This window comes from Corapipo altera, unplaced genomic scaffold, assembly GCF_003945725.1.
Source record: "Corapipo altera isolate COAL_440 unplaced genomic scaffold, ASM394572v1 61167, whole genome shotgun sequence".
NCBI classification, from domain to species: domain Eukaryota; kingdom Metazoa; phylum Chordata; class Aves; order Passeriformes; family Pipridae; genus Corapipo; species Corapipo altera.
This window is the reverse complement of record NW_020884949.1, coordinates 2,327,327-2,347,461: the sequence shown is the minus strand read 5'-3', so window position 1 is coordinate 2,347,461 and position 20,135 is coordinate 2,327,327. Positions and strand designations below refer to the sequence as shown.

At 36.0% G+C, this 20,135-nt stretch overlaps 1 protein-coding gene across 10 annotated transcripts in view; it reads right to left on the bottom strand.

The window, feature by feature from the left end:
* The window catches only part of MCTP1 (multiple C2 and transmembrane domain containing 1), a 185,627-nt gene that overhangs the window by 67,107 nt on the left and 98,385 nt on the right, over positions 1–20,135 (bottom strand). Inside the window, exon 17 of one of the 10 annotated variants that reach the window (XM_027662951.1) lies at positions 13,225–13,335. The exons of the other annotated variants lie outside the window; for them this stretch is intronic. Coding sequence (XP_027518752.1) covers positions 13,333–13,335 — 3 coding nt within the window. The 3' untranslated portion in view covers positions 13,225–13,332. Of the gene's footprint in view, positions 1–13,224; positions 13,336–20,135 lie in introns of those variants that run through there. 10 annotated transcript variants of the gene reach the window in all.

The window sequence follows — 20,135 nt, the reverse complement described above, 5'->3', positions numbered from 1 at the left end:
TGAGCTTTTTGTTACATTTTTTCTCCCCTGTACAGCTGTGATAGGCAGTGATGGAGTGGTGTTGGTGGGCACCTTGGTCCTCCCAGAGTCAAACTAGCACAATACACAGGTGGGGCATCTTTCAGGAGCTGGCCAATATAAAATCACTGAATCACTTAGGTTGGAAAAGACCATTAAGATCATCCTGTTTAACCGTTAACCCACTGTGGCCAAGTGCGCCACTAAACCCTGCACCCAGGTGCTTATATCTACATGTCTTTTAAATACCTCCAGAGATGGTGACTCCACCATTGCCCTGGGCAGCCTGTTCCAGTGCTTGACAGACCTTTCCTTGAAGAAATTTTTCAAATATCCAATGTAAACTTCTGCTAGTGTAAGCTAGGACCATTTCCATATTTGCACAGGCAGAAAACAACAGGTAAAACACCAATATCAGAAATGAACCTCTTTTTTTGAAGTCCTGATAAATTTAAAAACACAGGAATAGAGTGTCAAAATGGTTGCAAGTATTTTAAGGTAAGGATATAATTTTTGTAAATCAGAAACAAATACACCACACGACTACACTGAATACAGCTCAATGAAGTTTCAGTCCCAGAATGCTATGACCGAAAAAGTCAAAGGCAATTGAGAAAATTACAGATGGACTTTAACTGTAGACAGCACTTTGGAAATAATCAATAATAAATATAAGGTAGAAAGAAGGAATTTAGGTGTATAACCAGAAGAGGGTCCGAGTTACTGGCAAAAGTCTACAGAGATCTGAGACAATCGCAAAAGCTGTCTTCCTTGTTAAAGGGCTGTATGGTTCATCCAGAAGTAAAACAATTATCAAGAGTCCCATCCCAAAGCCTCTCTTCACGTTTTAAAAGCATGAAACTTCTCCCTGGGTCTTTGAAAACCTTTGGGGTAATTTAACCAGTAAAGACATACTGGTGTCTTATTCCACAATTCCTTTTTTTTTAAATACTGGTGACATGGAAATCACCATAGCTGAAAGATACTTGCTAAAGCACCAAAAATAACACATACCAACCTGAAACAGAAATGAATGAGCTCCAAAGAAAGAGATGAATACACATTATATGCATAAATAATTTTATATATATATATACACATTCAGATATAACTATATATTTATACAGCACAGTAATCTTTTCTCCAGACATTTTTTAATTACATTTTTACACCTTTTACATAGGTCCTTTGGGACACATATATTATTTAGTAATATTACTAATGGGATGAAGTTACATTCCTCAGTACCTCATCTGACCATTTACATCTTTGTACAGTTACGAAATGAGACAAAGCAGAGAATCTGTCTCCTACTTTGTACTTGTTTTGTCTGGATAAATATGATACACAATATTTACTCTTATTGAAAAGAAAATAACTCTTAATTTTACAGACACAGTTGGAAAATTTTCTTTTGGTCTCCTTTCACTTTATTAAAGTATCCTTTCTTCCTACATGATTTCAGAATGTATGACGATATTAAGAAGTCAGAGGGGTTTGTTTTGATGCTGCATCTACAGCTAACTAGCCAGTAGCTAAACTTGGAAACTTGTATGTAAACTTCATGAGACAGTGTGCCATGAGTTATTTACCTTACCTTCCAATTACACAAGATATGGCTACACCTCTGCATCTGTACTGCCTAGAGGACTGCTTCCCAGGCTCTTGAAATCACAGGCCATTTTAAGTTATCACATTTTCTTCCATACTATCGTACATCTTTATCACCAAACTTTTAAATACATGCTGTTTAATGTGGATTTATAACTGGGAAGCACTCACTATGGAAAGGGACTACAAATCATAGTATGAGAACTATAGGTTTATTATATAGCACTATGAAAGATAAAATACACAATAGAAGAAATACAATCTGAGACAAAGGAGGCCATATAATGAAGTCAAAAAGAGAAATAACACTAGTAAGTATAAAAACATGCTGAAGTAACAGGCATTTTGGAAAGCTGTATGTACTGTTTATGTTTTGAAACTGTGCAGTTACAAAAATAATGGCAGCATCAAAATCTCACCAGATAATTATATCACTTCTTTCATTCCTGTCACTTTATTACATACAATGCAACAAAGTTGTGTTCATTATTTGTGAAATAACATTAAAATTGATAAGGTATAACACCTCATATTCAATAAACCTCAATTATGAGATACTTTCTTGAATTTTCTTTCATATCACTCCAAAACAGATAGGGTCAGAAGCTAGAGAAAAATAAAATTTTTATATTACATATATATATGTATATTTTGCAACTACATATACACATAGGTTTAGTTATATCTCTCCATATTAATAGCAATTTCATTTCTAAGAATGAAAAGACAGATAATTGGTTGAATTACTTCTACAGCATATTTTTTATATTTGAACATATTTACTATTAGTTTTCAAGAACTTTTTCTTGACTGTGATGGTAATCTTTGAACACTTTGCACATCACCACCATGAAATTGTCATTTGCACCTCAAGCAGGAAAAAAAAAAGAGTAGAATCAGTTTTTTAGTAGTGTACTAAAGTAAAAATAGTATGCCAATAAAGATGGCTTTTTAAGCCCCCAAATGATGAATACAAGAGGAGAAGAAGAAGAAAAGATTTATGGAAACATATCTTTGGCATACAGGTAGACCATGAAATGCAGAGAAAAAGAATTCTTATTAAAATAAAACAATGTAAAATAGTGTTTACTCTTTGTATGAATTCCCTGCATTAAAATATCTTTAAAACATCTTCCCATATTTCTGGAATTTCTGTTTCAAAGTTCTTCTGAAGACTGACTTTTGTACAACCTGAATTTAAACATATAAACCAGCAAAACTGAAAGCTGGTTTCGCAGAGATTGGGGAAAAAGTACATCTCCTATCTTCCATTTGGCATAAGGATACAATCCTTTCCTCATGTAATTCCTTTCAGGGAGAGGCATGCCTGCACACCCAAAATCACATACAGAGGAATAAGGAAGGGAACGTGGATACACTGTGCTGCACCCCTGCCAGCCAAGTCACTTTCTATTTCAGCGCCTATATACAAATGTTGATGTCTAAGCACTTACGCTGTGGTTATTGCTTTTAAAAAGCAGACAAGAGTTAGTAGCTCTTCAGCTACACCCAGCTCTTCCAAAACCTGTTGCACCTGAGAGAACTCATTTTAGTCATGAAGATTGTGACACATCTGGAGAAAGCTCTATTTGCAGTTGCTGGAATACCATTTACTCTGACTGTACTTGCTTCAAACATCAGAAACCAAAACCTTATTTCCTATGCTCTTGCTTCTTGCTACCCTATGAAGCCATGAAACCCCAAATGCTGTAGAATTATTTTCAATGTCAATTTCTTGTTTATCACATTTTCCACCCTATTTTTTAGTATCTGATAAGTCTCTCTGGGATCTAGCTACATCTCTAATAAAGAGCTGTTTGACGACTGCATTCTTGTCACAAGCTTTCTCACATACATTTTACCTATATCACAACAAGGGCTAAAACATATTTACAAGTATAGGTGTTCCCAGTATCATATTCAAACACATACACAGAGTAAATGCACATATGCGCTCATATATATACAGAAATACAATGGAATTTCCATGGGGAAACGTGGAAGCTATTATTAAAATGTCTGTCATCCATGTAAGAGAAACAGAAATGAGCTGGGCATTAAATTTGCATACAGCCCCAAGCACAGAGGTTCCTGCATATGTAGTGTTCTACTGTTCTTAAAGATGGGCATATCTGGCAGGGGAAGTCTGTCAGGATCAGCTCAGAAAAAACACCCGCATAGAGATAATTTGAAGACATACTGAGAATTTGCCTCAGTATGTGAAAACAAACATTAAATCCACTGCAAACTATGCATACTGAAAGTTACTAGAAACACTATGCTACACACCAGGGGATAATATATTTCAGCTAATTAACACACAACCACACGAAACACTGTGAGAAGTGGTTGCCACTTAGGATTGATTTAGGTCTTCCATCACTTAGACTTGTACAGAAAAGGTGTTTTTAAACATTCAGACAGACAGGAAAGAAAAAAAGAAAGGTACAATTAAAGTAGTTGTGATATAAACAGACTCCACTTGATGGATTAGCTTTATAGTGAACAACAAGACAGTCTAAAGACGTTATGACTTTTTTTATAAAAAATAACCAAAAGGTACACTTCTTGATTTTAAAGCTGCTTTTGACAAAGTCTAAATTAATAGCCTCTGCTTCAAGTTACAATGAAGATTTCTTTCTAACTTAATAAGTAAACCTGTGTCAGTGGAGTGTATCTTAACAACAACACTGGCTGCTGAGGTAGAAGTTATTGTGACTTAAAATCCTGGTAGAAACCAGTTAGGCATTAGACTCCAAGTGATTTTTATTTTAAAAACTTATATAATCAATATGGGAAAACAACTTGGCCTGAAATCACCTAGTATAAGACAACAGTCTTTCTTTTTCTTTTCCTTTTCTTGTCTTCTCCCCCAACCCAACTATTTTTTCCTTTCAAACTTTATTATGAGAGAAAGCACAATGCCATTTCATAACTTCTACTTTCTTAACACACAAACGCAAAGAAAATAACCTGTCATCATGCCAAAAGCAGGACATGCGAGCACATCTCCAAATGCTCACAGCTACTCATCTCTACTACTCTCAAATATTCATTGAAATTATTCCGAAGATTTCATGCATTTCTGGCCTGCTAACTTGAGTCTAGTTACTTTATGAACAGTTCACAGATACTACTGAAGAGTAATAAAAGAGATAAGACGGGGAAAAAAAATAGCTGAAGATGGCTCACACAGCCACAAAAGGTTTAAGCAAGATTTCAAAGCATGAAAATTGAAGACAGGCCACAGAAGTATCCAAGGAAAACTGAGGTGATATCTGCAGAATTTTTGGGGTGTGTTCAGCTGGTGTTGACTTCCACACTTTGTATTGCTCAAAGAAGAATGGCTACAGAGGCATGGCTGGACTCTGAGTCAGTGACAGCCATGTCTCCAGGCATCTCCTTTTGGTTTACTAACATTGCACTCAGGATCTGACACTGAGTCTGCTGTCTTGCCGACAGCATGGATGGGAAGCCTGAGGTTGACTTCAGGCTTGAGACCCCAGCAGATGTGCAAGTATGATGTGTATTTGTGGTAAAGGCAGAGGATAACAAGACTACCTATTGAATGAGAGTGCGAAACAAATATAAATACTGCCAACCCTCTTTAAATAAAAAGGATATCTTCCAACACAGACATGCAACTCTGAAAGAGAAAACTAATTCCCTACACCCAAAATGTCAAATTTCAGAGTTAGTTAAGATGAAGCACTAAAATATACAACCAGAGATGTAACTTTTGGAAAGCACTGGATAAATTACAAGGTCTTTATCACAGTTAACCAGCAAGAGTTATGAGATTCTGTCCTTAAGACCAGTCATCACCTAGGGTGCAGGCCCTTAGCTATGCAACTTCTGGTTTGGAAATAAGAAGATTTCCAGATGGTCATGAACAACCAGCACCCAGCTAAAACCCAAGTGAGGCAAGGAAGTTTGTGTTTGGGTGATGCCTGAGCAATGTGTATTCCCTACTGGGTTTGCTCTGTTTTCCAAAACTGTTATCACAGCAAGCAGGCATCTTTTCTGACAGTGAGATGACTGTCATTTTCTATTTGCTAAGTGCCTCTGAAGGTCTAACAGCAAACAGTGGGAAACTAGGTCCCCTAAGCTTTGGTCCAGCAAATTCAGTCCATCAGAATTCAAGCCAGAGTTGACTGTCCAAGGGCAGGCAGGAACAAAACTTTGATCTCCTGTTCTCAAATTTGGGATCATTACTAGACAGCCACTTGTTTTTGTCATTAGCTGTATTTCACTTCATGTCCTTTATATAATTCCTAACAACTGCTGGCATTTTCTCTCGTCAGAAAAGCTGACATATTCCTTCATCATAAGCAGTCTGAGAAAGGAATATGGGCAACAGAATGGGTGCTTTGCCATTGGGGCAGGTACTTTCAATGTGGGGACAAAAGGAGATTCTGTGGCAGGTACCAGGTTGAAAGAGAACAGTTATCCCAGTAGGAGAAAAAACTAAACTAAACTTTTTAGTGGCCATTTGATCTTCCCAGTAAACGAGAAGTAAGAGGAGGATGTTTCACATCATACGTAAGAGAAAGCAAGGTTTAAAACTATAAAAAGCAATTTTGGAAAGGCTCTTTCTGCTAACAACTTCATCATTAACTGTGATTATCCTTAAGTTACCTAAAGGGTGAGGTTATTTCTGCATCTATGGGTAGATGTTTTACTTGTACAAATGAAAAAACTGGGTAGCAAAGTCACTGACGGTTGGCAGAAGTTAATACACTTCACTTCAGAGTAAAATGATTCTGCTCCAGTCTGTGAGCAGAACAAGTTCTAACATGGTAGCACTGCTGACTGGTTTTCTTTCGAAGACTTCAGATTAGTTTAAAAGTTCATTAAATATCTGGTGAAAGATTCTAAAAGCAGGAACACAAGATTTATAATCTATATTCACTCAGAAAAAAAAAAAAAGATAATTTTTAAGATGTCTTTGGTAGGATTGCATCTTTGCACCCCAAAGACGGATGACAGCTTCTGCACAAACATTGTGGATCAAGAAAAAATTGGATAGCAGTAGTATAAGAAACGGTTTTCACATATCAAGTTGTAGTAAACTGTGAGATCTGTGATATTTCCAAGCCAAACTGTTTGTTGTTTTTCAAATAGGTGAATATTTTACAGCAGGGGTTCTTAGATAATAGACTTCTCAAAAGAGATGGGTTAAAAAAAATCTAGTGACCTTCCTTTTACAAAAGCAAAATTAACTGGATAGGGTCCAGTTATTTCAGAGAGCAGAAAGCCAAAAACAGAGCTGTGTTTACATCCCACTATAAAACCACTGCACCAAGATCAAAGACTTCAGATCACAAAGAACTGGCTGTAAGCCTCTTCAGTTCTCTTCTCTTGCATCTTTATTTCACTACACTACAACTTCAGGCAACAGCATCCCAATAGTAGGAAATGGAAACTCCTTTCTTAGCTGGGACAATAGACATAAACGACAGAAATGTGTGTGGTAGTAGAAACCCAGCCACAGCCTTCCCACTTTCAGGAATCCAGAAAGCAATGACTTCTGGAACCTGCTAGACTCTGCCTAACTGAATCAAAGTACCATTGCTAAAACATGTCATATTTCCTTCCCTATAAGAATGACATCACTGTCAGTCTGCCCCAGCAAACTAGCCTTATCAACAAAATACCTAAACTCAATACAAAAATGGTGTAAGCAAGTGGAGAATCCAACACAGGTGAAATCCTGAGCCATATGAGAACAGAATTCAGCTGTGGGTTTTTCACATGATATAACAAATAATACCAGTAATCCCCTAAAACACTACTTCAATAATGTTTATCCGCATCAGATTTCAAAATGAAAATACATTAAAAGCAGGACTATGATGCTTCATGAAAGCTCATGATTGCATTGCTGTTTTTTCCTTTGAAAATCTGATGTTGTATCTTGACAGTGACAAATCACATGTTCTTTGCTCAGTGGACCTACCTGATAATAGAAGATATTCTTCTCCGAGAGAAAGAATATTTCAGGTAAACACTTTCACATGTACTGAGTCATCCCAATACTGAAAAAGAGTTTGATCTAATTGCTAGAATGTCATCACAGAACAGAACATCTTAAAATAGATTACCAGTTAAATTTTAAATTAGTTCAAACATTGAAAATGCCTATTTTTTCTTAAGATACCATTCCCAGGATATTGATATCTGTGAAATGCAAGTTCTGCACTGCTGCCATACCACATGCCCAGTGACAGCTATGTAGTACTCATCTTCTGAATAACTCTTAAAAACTAATCAGTTCACTTAGAAAAAAAAAGTAGACAGAGAAAACAGGATTGAAAAAATCCAAATTGCACTATAGCAGTTTTAGTATAAGTTTATCATGAGGTAATATTTCATACTCTAACTTGAGATTTTTTTTAAAGTTTAGAGAAATCTACCACAGAGGCATATAAGTGTATTTCTCTGTAATCTTTCTGCCACAGAACCCACCAGATTTCTACCTATTGTTATCTAACAATGAAAAAGTTAAAAACAATAACTTACAGCTTATCCTCCAGACAAACAGTTACACAGTTTTCTACCATGTTTTGTGTAGCCTTATTTTTCAACACACTGAGAACAGAAATAAAGAGAATGTAATATGCAGAAAAAAACCCTGCCAGCCATGCCTGTACACCTTTAGTTTTATCTTGCTACACAAACTGATACCTATGTATGATCTACATATAATATACCTGACATAGATATGTCCATTACTGTGAGGATATGACAGGAAAGCAAAAATAAAAACTATTACTAATTGTGTAGATGGAGTAGCCTTCTTTCCTCATGCTAACATTTTTCCTTCTCTGGTCTATAGAAGTATATGCTTTGCTTTGACAAGAGTCAGTCACAATGGGGTCCTCCTCTTGGGCATCCTGCTCCCCGAGCTGGAAAATTAGTCCCTTGTCTAATGAGTCATGATATGAGCATTTGCTATGGACAGAAGTGCCTTTCTAACTTGGACACTGACACAACAAATTGAAGCAGGGCCTGCAGAAACAAGTCAGCTTTCCTTGTTAACTACATAGCATTTGCCAAGGCAAAACAACCAATAAAGAATACTCTCTTCTCAGGTTCGTTTTTTTTTGGTTTTTTGTGGGTTTTTTTTAATGCTTGGGTTCCTGTAACAATTTGAAAGCTGAGGTGGTTTGCTTTAAAAAAACCCCCACCAAACCAAAACAAAACCCAACCCAGACAAAGAGTGGCTTGGTGCATCTGGGAATTCAATCTGTGCCTCTCTCATCCACAAAAAAAATGTGTTCTATTCTAGCGAGAAATGGAAAGGCTGGAAACTCCCATGCTGATAGTCTGGATCTTTTTCTGCTGCTACAGTGAGTCAAAGGTTAGTTCCCTCCCACCTGCATCACACTTTGCATCTTCTAATACACAACCAAGCATTCAGACAATACAACTGAAAACCAGCTTGCTCATGGGAGGCTCTCTCAGACTTTCAGTGTTCCCTTCTCAAATATCTCAGTCCAGCACACAGACAAAATCATTAACTTGTACATTAACAAGAGTATTGTATGATTTTTTTCTGGTTATACGCTACTAACTGACTCTTACTAAAATTAAACACAATCTTAGTAAAATCGAGTAAATGTCAACAGTTTTATTGATCACATTATGATCATGGGTAAGAAAAATAACCGCATCTTCTTTGGTATGACCTCCTAAGAAAAAAATAATAAACCTAGAGACATTCTGCATTATGTGACTCTGAAGAACAACTGCAAAGGAAAACAAACTGCCATTTTAAGAGACGGTATGATATCACTGGGTTCAGGAAATATAAGCAATGATATTATGAAGCACACACTGAGGGGTGAAAAAAATTATTTGCAAAACAATTTTCTATCTGAACTGCCTCAGATTTAACAGTAATGCATATATTAAATTTTTTTGACATTGCATATCGAAGTTGAAAAAGCAAGTAATAGCAGCATTGGTAACGGGTCACCTTCCCAGCACTAACAGCAAGGTCGGTATTCTCCTCAGGTGGCCTGATCCTGCAGTGTAGTGGTTTCAGTGAAACTCCATCACCACCAAGTAAGTAGTCAGCAACTCTAGGGTCAATTGCTGGTTGGTATAACTTATGGATCAAGTCCACAGTGAGAAGAATGAACAGAGTTCAGTCAAATTAATAGAGTTTACCTTACTCAGCTAATAAAAGAGACTACTAGTGTCATGTATTTTGCAGAACAGAGAAGAAAATCGGAAACAGAAACGAAGAATTATGCGGACAGTACATTAAAACAAATAATTATGAGAGAACATTGTATCTCTGAGGTTCCTCATGAGAGTGATCTGCTGTTTTAAGATCACATATTGTCATCTAAGTCTGGAAATTATGCAAATAATACTAGCTACATTTAGAGGTCTGCAGCAGTAAAGACTTCACCACCTAAATAGTAATTGTCTCTCAGGAATGGCAATGATTTTTGTGTGATGCAAGGGTGCTACCTACAGGCTTAAGTGGAGAATGACATGCAGAGAAACAGGAAAAAGGATCCTATTTTTATCAGGAAATTGGACAGAACTAGCATTATCACTAAACTCAATACCTCTTAACTTCAGGTTAAAGAACACATTTTACCAAAACTTTTTAAAATCCATGATACCAAAGATTTTTATTCTAATAATTTAATTCCAAATCTTACAATGGTGTCTGTATTTTTCTCTGTTTTTTTTCTTTAAATAATTTAAAGGATCATGAAAAATAGGCTTTTGTTTTTTAATCGACAAGCATTAAATAAGCTCTGTGCTCCTCTGACACACATATTTCAGGCATATTTTTGCTGACAAATAAACTTGGCCATAACTATCAAAAGATCACATTCAAAGATCACAATTAATGTTTGGTCTTGCAAACACAGAAAGTTGCAAGACAGGAAGTATTTGTACCATATTAAATATGTACCTATCCTATATCTCTTGTATAAAAAAAGCTTCATCCAATACAGTGCAACTGTACAGAGAATTACTTAGCCTAAAACCAACAGTTTATCCAATATTTTTGAGATAATGAAGAGATGCTTGGGAAGTTGCATTAATCTAAGGGCAAGCTTTTTCTTCCCTGCATCTTTTACGCATTTTTCTCTCCCCTAGGCAGGTCAGATAGGGCAAATACTTATGCATATGTGTAAATTTACTCTTGCGGACAGCCCTAGTGATTTGAATTGAACTTAACGATATGAATTCAGAAGCATAGGCTCAGTTCGTTAACTTCTAGGAACAAAGGTGGGCACTGTAGACACCACTGCAGTATACATCCAGCAGATAATGATAACAGCAGCAGCAGCAGAAGAGTTCTCTTGTATATATCTTCGGCTAAGACCTAGGCAAGCAATCCATAAGTAATACATTCTGCCTTTCAAAAAAATTCTGACATCCTTTTTTTCTTTTCCTTTTTTTAGGGAGAATAGTTTCAATAGTAGTATAAAAACAGAAAATAAAAAGGTAGATACTATTAAATGCATTTTACATTATAAAACAGTGTAATAATTCAAAATACTTTCCTTTCAGAGATAGGATTCAGCAGTTCTGTACTGAAAAGCTGCATTTTTTATACCTATAGTGATGAAAGGACAGCATTCTTTCAAAATATAATTATGTAAGTTTTAAAAACACTGCCATGCTAGGAAAGGGGGAATTTTAAAACAAGACTTTTTTTGTGTCCATTTGTCCAAATCCTAAATTCCTCTTACGGAGTAAATGTCCACATAAATTTTTATTTGTATGAAATAATTATGGCATTTAAAATCAATTAGCTGATGAGCTAAAAAAGTGTCTTATTTTACTGGCTCAGTTGAACAGATAATCTACATTAAAGTACTTTTCTGAAATAATTATAATACATCAGTAACTAATTCCAGCTTGGCTAGAAACACTATCACAAAGAAAAAAACCACAACATAAGCTTTGGCCAAAACTAAAAAAAAACCCAAACCTTAAAGAACCAGTGGTATTGATGTATGCCATAGAATGAAATAAAAAGTGTTCAGCAACATTACATATCTTTTGCTTTATTCTTAGGCAACTAAAATATCTTTTAAGGACAAGATCCTACTGATATTGTTACTGATTTGAGACACAATTTTTTTTGCAATATATTCGTTTATTCATGATTTTTGGACGAAATTTCAAGAACAGTTTTACCAAAACCTATTCTTTTTTTTATATTTTTAGAAATGGAGGGGGGAAGAATACACATTATCGTAATTATATTCTACATATAATAATATACTTACATTACAATTAAATGAGTTCAATTCTATTTTAATTATGAAGATAGTCCTTGATCATATTTTCTATAGTAATGTCTCATTATAATTAAAATGTTCAGAGTACATTTAAATGACTGTTGAGGAGAGAACCACACAAGCCGTAGCAGGAAATTCATAACAACTTTAGTGTGAAATCAGTATTTAATTAATTTAAAAATATTTTATACCTCCTATGTAGTTGTCTGTAAATTATATCAAGTTGCCTTTCCCACTAATTGAACTTATTCATATTTTATTCAGTTCCCCTTATTTTCAATTGCATCAGAAAGTCTGTGAGCAGTTAGTGGTAAAATGTTCATGGGTAGTGGGAGAAATATTAGTAAAGGGAAGAGTTCCTACTAGCTTTCTCATTAGGATAACTAAATTTTAAATGATATGCCCAAATCCTTTTATTAATTACTTCCCTGTGACAAACTAATGTATGAACACATAATCCCCTTTTGATGCCTTCTAATATTTTAAATGCAAAGATTTTTTTGTCCCCCTTGTTATATTTTCTCAACTCGTAACCAATATTAAATTCTTCTAAAGAGTGGAGATAGCACATGTTTATCATTCCCCCTAGTTTCATGGTAGAAAGAAAACTACTGCAAAAATATTTCTGATAGGGAAAAAATCAAATTTATTCAGTCACATGCAAATATAATTTTTAATTCTGCTGCATGTATAGGCAATACGTACACTTCCAACTTTTAAAACTAATCACTATTACATAAAACACAGCTGATTTAGGTAAATATTTTCACCCTGCTATAATGCTTCATGTATGTCCTAAAATTAATTTCTTCTTCGAATTGCTAAAACAGTATTTGCATAAACTTCCTTCCAGGAAAATGGCTATCACTTTTTTTCTTTGTGGTTTTCTCTGAAATATTCACAAAATTCTTCAGAACAGCAATCAAAACTGAAAAAATAAAAACCATTTCCTTTAAGAAATCTCTATGACCTTTGCCATTATTCACTAGTTAGAAACCCATAAAAGAATAAATAACATATATTACTCACAAATTATCAATTATGAAAAACAATCTGGGGTAGAATGCTACACTAATGCAAAAAGATGGATTACTTGTCGTAAACTAATAAAGCTTTTGTTTGTGCATCCAATGTCTCATTTCCTTCCTTTGTGTTGGGAAACTTAAAATTATTTTTAAACTGCATTAACTTAAAAAAAATGCAACTGTTATAAAAGTGAATACTGAAAGTGCCCTAGAAATAATCTGTCCTTTTTAAACTAATTTATATTTTATATTTGACTATTAGTTCTAAAAATCAAAACTCAGCAGAGGTGAAATACATTATAGAGCAAGCAGATAGTCCGGTACTTCAGAGGTAAGTAGGGTTGTTGGTTCTACCTTCCAGATCTTAAAGTGGTCTCGAAGAAGTGCTATCTTCGTCATTGCAAGGCAGACATAGAATTTAATTAGTCAATAATCACATTTTAGAACACAGATAGCCTTGTTTTAAAGCATTCCTCCTGCATTAGAATTCTTCAAGCTTTTTGTTTACTTTCCTCTGCGTAACTTGAGGGAGGGGATTAATCCCGATTTTTAATAAAAAAAATGTGAGAAGGAACGGATCTCTGCAGAAAATAAAATAAATACAAGCCTCAGAGTACCACAGCACAATGTCATCAGCTGTCGAGGGGTTATCTACGAAAAACTCTGGTGATGCAGTGGAGAATTCACTATCCTCCCTGACTGGCAAATGACAGGATTGCTCAAATCAGAGATAAACCAAGATGAGCTTTATTTCCATCCAGAAACCACAAACTCCCTGCTCAGCCTTTTGTCTTCCCCGCAAACAGTGAACCCAGTGCTTGTGACAATGCTGAGAGAAAAATACCAGCAGGAATGCTACTGATGCTTATAACAGTAACTGCTGTGTCTCTCAGTTCTAGTTTAAGTGCTGAGTCTTTTCACATACCCTTTTTGCTCTGCCTATGCCAGAATCCACAGTCATCTTTGGCTCACTAACTTTGACCCAATCAAGGGGAGACACCTGATTTATAACACTGCCAGCTACAGCTCTTAACTATGTTGCATGGTGAGAAACAGTGGAATGATTTAATTAAAATAATTTAATTTAAATTAGGCATATTAGACATTGTAAGAAAAGGAGCAGAAGGGTGAGAGCCGTGATCCACAGGCAATGAAGCATACTAACCAGAGATTCCCAGGTTCAGATCCTAGGTCAGATACGCACTCCCTGCTCCCAGCTTCAGCTAAGAGTGAGCCTGGAGGTGGCTGCTGCTGCTTTTGGGAGAATGGAGGAGCAGGCTTGTGTGTCGGGAGGGATTAGCTACATTGTCACTCACTAATGACAGCTGCCAAATAATTAGAAACCACATTAAGTTCTTAACTCTACCTCTGCTAATCAGCAAGATCAAACTCCTACAACTGGATTGGATTTTTTTTGATTAAAAAAAAAAAAAGAGAGAGTAAGAATATGTAAAAAGTAGTTTGCACATTTGCTGTCTAATCAGGATGTAAGGCAGCAAACAAGCACACAGTTGTAAAAATGAACTTTGACAGAATAAAATACTCGACTGATTTGGACCAGCCTCAACAGCATCACTGGCGAGGGCTAAGTTTTCCTATGCATACAGGATGAAGGTTCTAAGTAATATTTCTATTAAATGCTGATCATCGAGAATCAACCAATGAAAGGGAAACAGTATTTAAGCATTTTGACATCATATTCTTCAAGAAAGTGGAACTTGAGCACAGCAAAGCTCTGCTACATTTACTGTGAGAAAGAAAAAAAAAAAACCCTTGCAGAAAATAAGATCTGAGTAGCCTCTACCACAGCCATTCTCGGCTGGGCTGTTAGTCAAGGTAAATTCTGTTCACTGACCTTTGGGAAACTTGCAGTTTTGCCATATTCTCCATATAGACAGAAAGCTTACTTCTTTGAAGCAAATTCAAAATAGATGGTTAATGTAATAAATGTTTTTTGTTTGGGGGGGGACGTTGGTTGTTGTTTATCAGGGGGGTTGGTTTTGGTTTTTTGTGGTTTGTTTGGGTTTTTTTACTTAACCTGTGACTTTGATAAGGCTGCTTTTGGAAATATAATGGTTACCCAACCATTTTATGGTTTTAACAAACCCTTACTTCTTCCTCATATTCTATACAATGTAGACTCTATTTGCACGCAAGCAGTACTAAATTACAGATAAAATTACAGCAAATTTGTTTTCTCAAGAGAGCAGTGAGGCCTAACATCCCTTGAGTAATAACAGCCTTGCTTTTAATTCAGAAGTAGAACTGGAATAATTTTCCCTCAGAAAATGTGACAATGGAGCTGTTCTTGCAGGGCTGAATGGGGCACGGCTCAGTTTGCAGGTGCTCTGGTGGAGAGGTAGGAGGGTGCCTGACTGGGGTCAGGAGCCCAGGCTGTGGTAGGTAACTCCAGACTGGTCTACCATTCATTGGATGGGGCTGATAGAGCTCTCAACTCTGAACACGCAAAGAAGTATGCCCCAGAGAATTGGTAATTTATAGAGATGTATCTTGCTTATACTGATGGAATCAAGGTAGCTAATAAAAACCTGAAGCACCCTTTGAGCAAAGCTGAAGTGTCTTAAAAGGTTAAAACCCTGTAAATCACACCCAAAGTGATTCTTGAATGTGAAAAGAATACTACATTATAAAGACCTATCAGTACACTAAAGTTACTTTCCAAATGCTCCAACTAATATTGGCATGAAGAAATAACTTTTTTAACATGTTTCACTGGAGTTGTATTAAAGAAGCCTAATATTCAGTATTAAAAGCACTATTCAGATTGATGTGAAGCTGTAATGGTATGAGGACAATGATATAACAGAAACAAAGCTCAAGCAAGGCATTAGTTACCTCTGTTGTAAACTATATCACTCCAATACGTCTCTATGTTTGCTTGCTACAATATTGTGATATGATTCCTAACTGATGAAAATCAAGCACATTTAAGGAATAAGCATTAAGTGCTGCTAATGTGGTCTAACACTGGTAATCATTGTCTTGGGAAAATTATATTGTGTTTTATATACTAATACTATGATGTTTTTATTAACTCAGAATCCCTCTGCTAACAGTGGTGCTTTAAAAAAGTAATAATTAATATTGCAGTAAATATTAAAAATTTTAAATTTAAGTAATGATTAAGGAATAAGTATCTGCTGGTATTATTTTTTCTTCAAGAGAAAACAGCAAAAAGAACACTGAAACAAGAAAAAATTACTCAGTCTTTCTTTCTTAAGGAAAACAGGCTTAAATAAACATTAATGGTATCAGATTAGTACTGATCACTCATCTTCAAAGGAATTAGCTGGATTTAATTATTAAAAATATACTTTTCCTTGCAAATGAAGAATTTGTCATTGGAAAACAGAGATTCAAATATGTACACCTGTGCCTTCTGGTCTGAGATAAGGAAGAGATTTCTTCTCTACCTTGTAAATGAGCACCAGAAAGAAACAGAGAAAGAAGAGAATCATACAAGCTGACTTTATTAAGGTGAGAGTAGTCCAGAAAAGAGTATCTCAAGCTAAACAGACATCATGCACTTGTGTACTTAAAAACTGAGGACAAATGTAAGAAAATACTAAATACTAATGCGCTTTTCTCGCCTGGCAGAAAATACACTGTGCCTGAGCCTTAAACGAATAATGGGGTTTTTTAAATGCACTCAACTTCCAAAAACAGCCTGTCATTGTCCTTGCTACTTGTCATGGTTTAGGAATGATACTCCCCAATTCAGTGCTCCCACTGAAACTCTCCAAACCATGCACTGCTCGATCGCTCACCCCCCTCCCCATTCTCCCTTCCCCTGAGGTGGGATGGAGAGGAGAACTGGAAGCACAAAAGGTGAAGATCACCGGTTGAGATGGAAACAGCAATGAGATAAGAAAACAAACACTAACAGCAACAATACTAATGACAGCGTATACAAGAAAGAGGAAACAACACTCAACCACTCCCTCCGCCACACTATGCCAATCCAGAAGGGATTCCTTCTCCCCGGAAGGTACTCTCATCCCCCTACTCCCAGCAATGATACGAGGTAGTACAGAATAACCTCCAGGTCCTAGTCATGCCCCCTCCTGGCTACTGCAAAAATTAACCATTTCCTGGCTGGAACCAAGACTCAGAGGTATGATTAAAGTAGATATTTACCTTCAACTTAACATGTTTATCCCTCAAGTTATGATATAAAGGAGACACACAGAGTGCAGAGAATCACAGATATGCATTGATGTCAACTTGATGGTGTTTTAATCATAGCTTTCCCAAGTATACAGAGCCACTTCCTGGTGTGATGAATGCAAAATATGTACTCTGTACATCAAAACAGAATTAATTTTATTCATTTTTGAGCACATTCCTTTGATACCTTTTTGGTTTTTTTAATGGGGTTACGAAGTGTCTGTCCCCATTCATTAATGAGCAGTATCTGCTTACAGAGACCAGACAATTAGAACTGGCATAGCTAATCACAGCTACTATACGATTGAAGAGAGAAAATCATGTTTCTTGTTCAGCCAGTGTTGCACACTAATTGTCCAAGAAGTTCAAATTACATAATACTAGTTTTAACAGATAACTTTGCAGTGCTAATAACAGCTGTGAGAGCAGTGGTCAATCTCAGAAAAACAAGACTAAATTATGTCAATTTTTTACTTTTGGGTTCTTCGTAGAGTACTTGTATCTCTGGAAAGCAGTTGCAGTGTTTTAACTTCAGATGTCATTCATGGAAATGTACAAACTCAAAGATCTGCCATACACTTGTAAGTCTAATTCAGTATCAGCTGAAGCCATTTGACTTACAATTACTGGGTTTTTTTCTCTTCAGTAACAACTGTGCTCACAACGTTAGTTATCTCTACTGGATAAGTGTTAATACTTATTCTGGAGTAAGTACAAGCTATCAGTGAATCCAAAATAAACAATGCTTTTAAATGATGCCTCCTTACTTATTGCCAAGTATTAAACAGATTTGGAGATATGAACTCCGCTATTTTTCTTTTGAGAAGTAAATAAGCTAAAAGTGAAAGATAAGAAATGCTGCTTCTATCAAATAAGAGGCTATGACATTTACAGGCTTTTTACTTCAAGGTCAACTGAAATTCTCCTTTCCTGCAGAAGTTAAATCACTTATGCAACACATTCGGTAAAAATTTAACATACTGTCCATACTTCTTCACATATTAAAACACTATCTAGACAACATTTTTTCTTGCTTTGACGCTTTACTAAAAAGATCTTTGAGGCAGTTTTTGCTCCTCCTTATATTGCCATGACCATTAAAAGAAGTTACTGTGCAAGATAGGCCATTGAAAACACACAGGCTTTACAAGTAATGTGGCTGAGGCTACGTGAGAATGTGTTACTTCTCATATAACTCATCACTAAAAGATGATGAAAAGTTAAGATATCTTATAATCAAACATGTGCACATTTTAAGTCATGAAAATTTAAATGGCCAAGACTTCCTGCAATGACTGTGAAAGAGCACCTCAGGGAACCCAAGAGTGATAGAGTACACATTACCTTAGAACACCATTACTAAATAATTAACCAAAATCAGTATCAATGTCGCCTGAATTCCTTCAAGTGAAAAGTTTTTCATTCAGAACAGTTATGTGCACTCAAGAGGAAAGTGCAATGCAAGCCCTCTCCAGACAGGTATCTATGATGGGTCCAATAGAAGTACTCTGTAACTTTTCCGGTAACACCAGGCAGTGGGAGATTGCCTTGTACATGCCTTGGGTTAACAGAAACACATTCCAGAGCGAGATGGCAACTCACACAAATTGGTTGCCCAGATTTCTAGCCACATCACTGCCTTACCAGGAAATCTAAAATTGTTTTTAGAACTTTTTAGGTAACTCTAAATACAGGAGAGTAACTAGTAGTTTTTGTCAATTTCTACAATTTTTCATCAACCACAATTTTGTGGATAATGAAATACTTTCAGAATACTCAAATACCTATTTTCTAAGGAAAAGAGGTGGGAAGAACTGTCTGGTAGTGAAGGGAAAAGTTCAAGACTTGGGATACCACTGCCTATTCTGTTATTTATTTTTTCAGAAACTGCAAAGTAAGGAAAATAATTCCCTGCACTGCACAGGTATTTTTGAGATTTAACACCTTAAGACTGTGAGGAAACTCAGAACGGAATCTACTTAGGTACCTAAAATACATATGCAGGTAAAATAATCATCTAAGGGAGTAATTAAAGTGCCTAAAGGTAGTGCTGATGCCATTTTAGACATCCTCAGGTGGGCACCCCAGTCGCCTGAATGTGATGGTAGAAATGACAGAGAAACTAAGACAGACACTTTCCTGGAACAGCAGCTGGGCGGCACACAGGATGCTCTAAGTTACCAAAACCAGCACTAGGTCTGTGCCTGGGTAATGAATTTCACTGTTAAACTGGCTAGCAAGTTCACTCTGTGAAAAAAGTCAAATGAAACTGACTTTTTAAAAACAAAATACTAAAAGAAGCTTTTATGTATATAAATCTTTCCCAGTCTTTATTTGTATCAGATTTGCAAACACACAATGTGACAAACACAAGATGTAGACTGATGACAGCAGTTTTTCCACACCAGCATCATTCCTCATTTGTTATAGTTAAGTAAATAGGGTTTTTTTAATAACAGCTGATGCTTGTAGGTTCTTTCAGTATGACTATTTAATGGATCTCTATCGTCATATATATCAGGTTCCACTATTTACTGTTTTTCTTTCCTATCCCACCTTCTAAAACCTGGCACACAGTATAGCTAAGTGTTGCAGAAAGCTCAAATTCCACTGTAATTTCGCACAGGTCCAATATCAGTTCTGTTGGTCTATGGAAAATTAGGAAAGAGGAAACAGAACTTTTCTTTTTGTCTGCTTTACTTTGAAAAACACAAACAAATAAACAAAAAACCCCAAACAAAACCCCAGAGCAGTCTGGTCCACTTCGTACTCTTTCTTGCTCAAGATACAGCTGACAAAAAGCTGAAAGACTCTTGCACATGTGTGCAATGTGCATCAGAAATTAATCTTGTACCTGGCCTTGCCACTGCCATGTCACTTTACCTCTGCAAATATCTCTTTTGAGAACAGGCAGTTTTGACAGCAACAAAAAATTTTGGAAAGGCTTTTTCTGAAATGTAAGAAGCTTTTGCAACTACTTTACCAGCACTTATTCCAATTTCAAATGCTA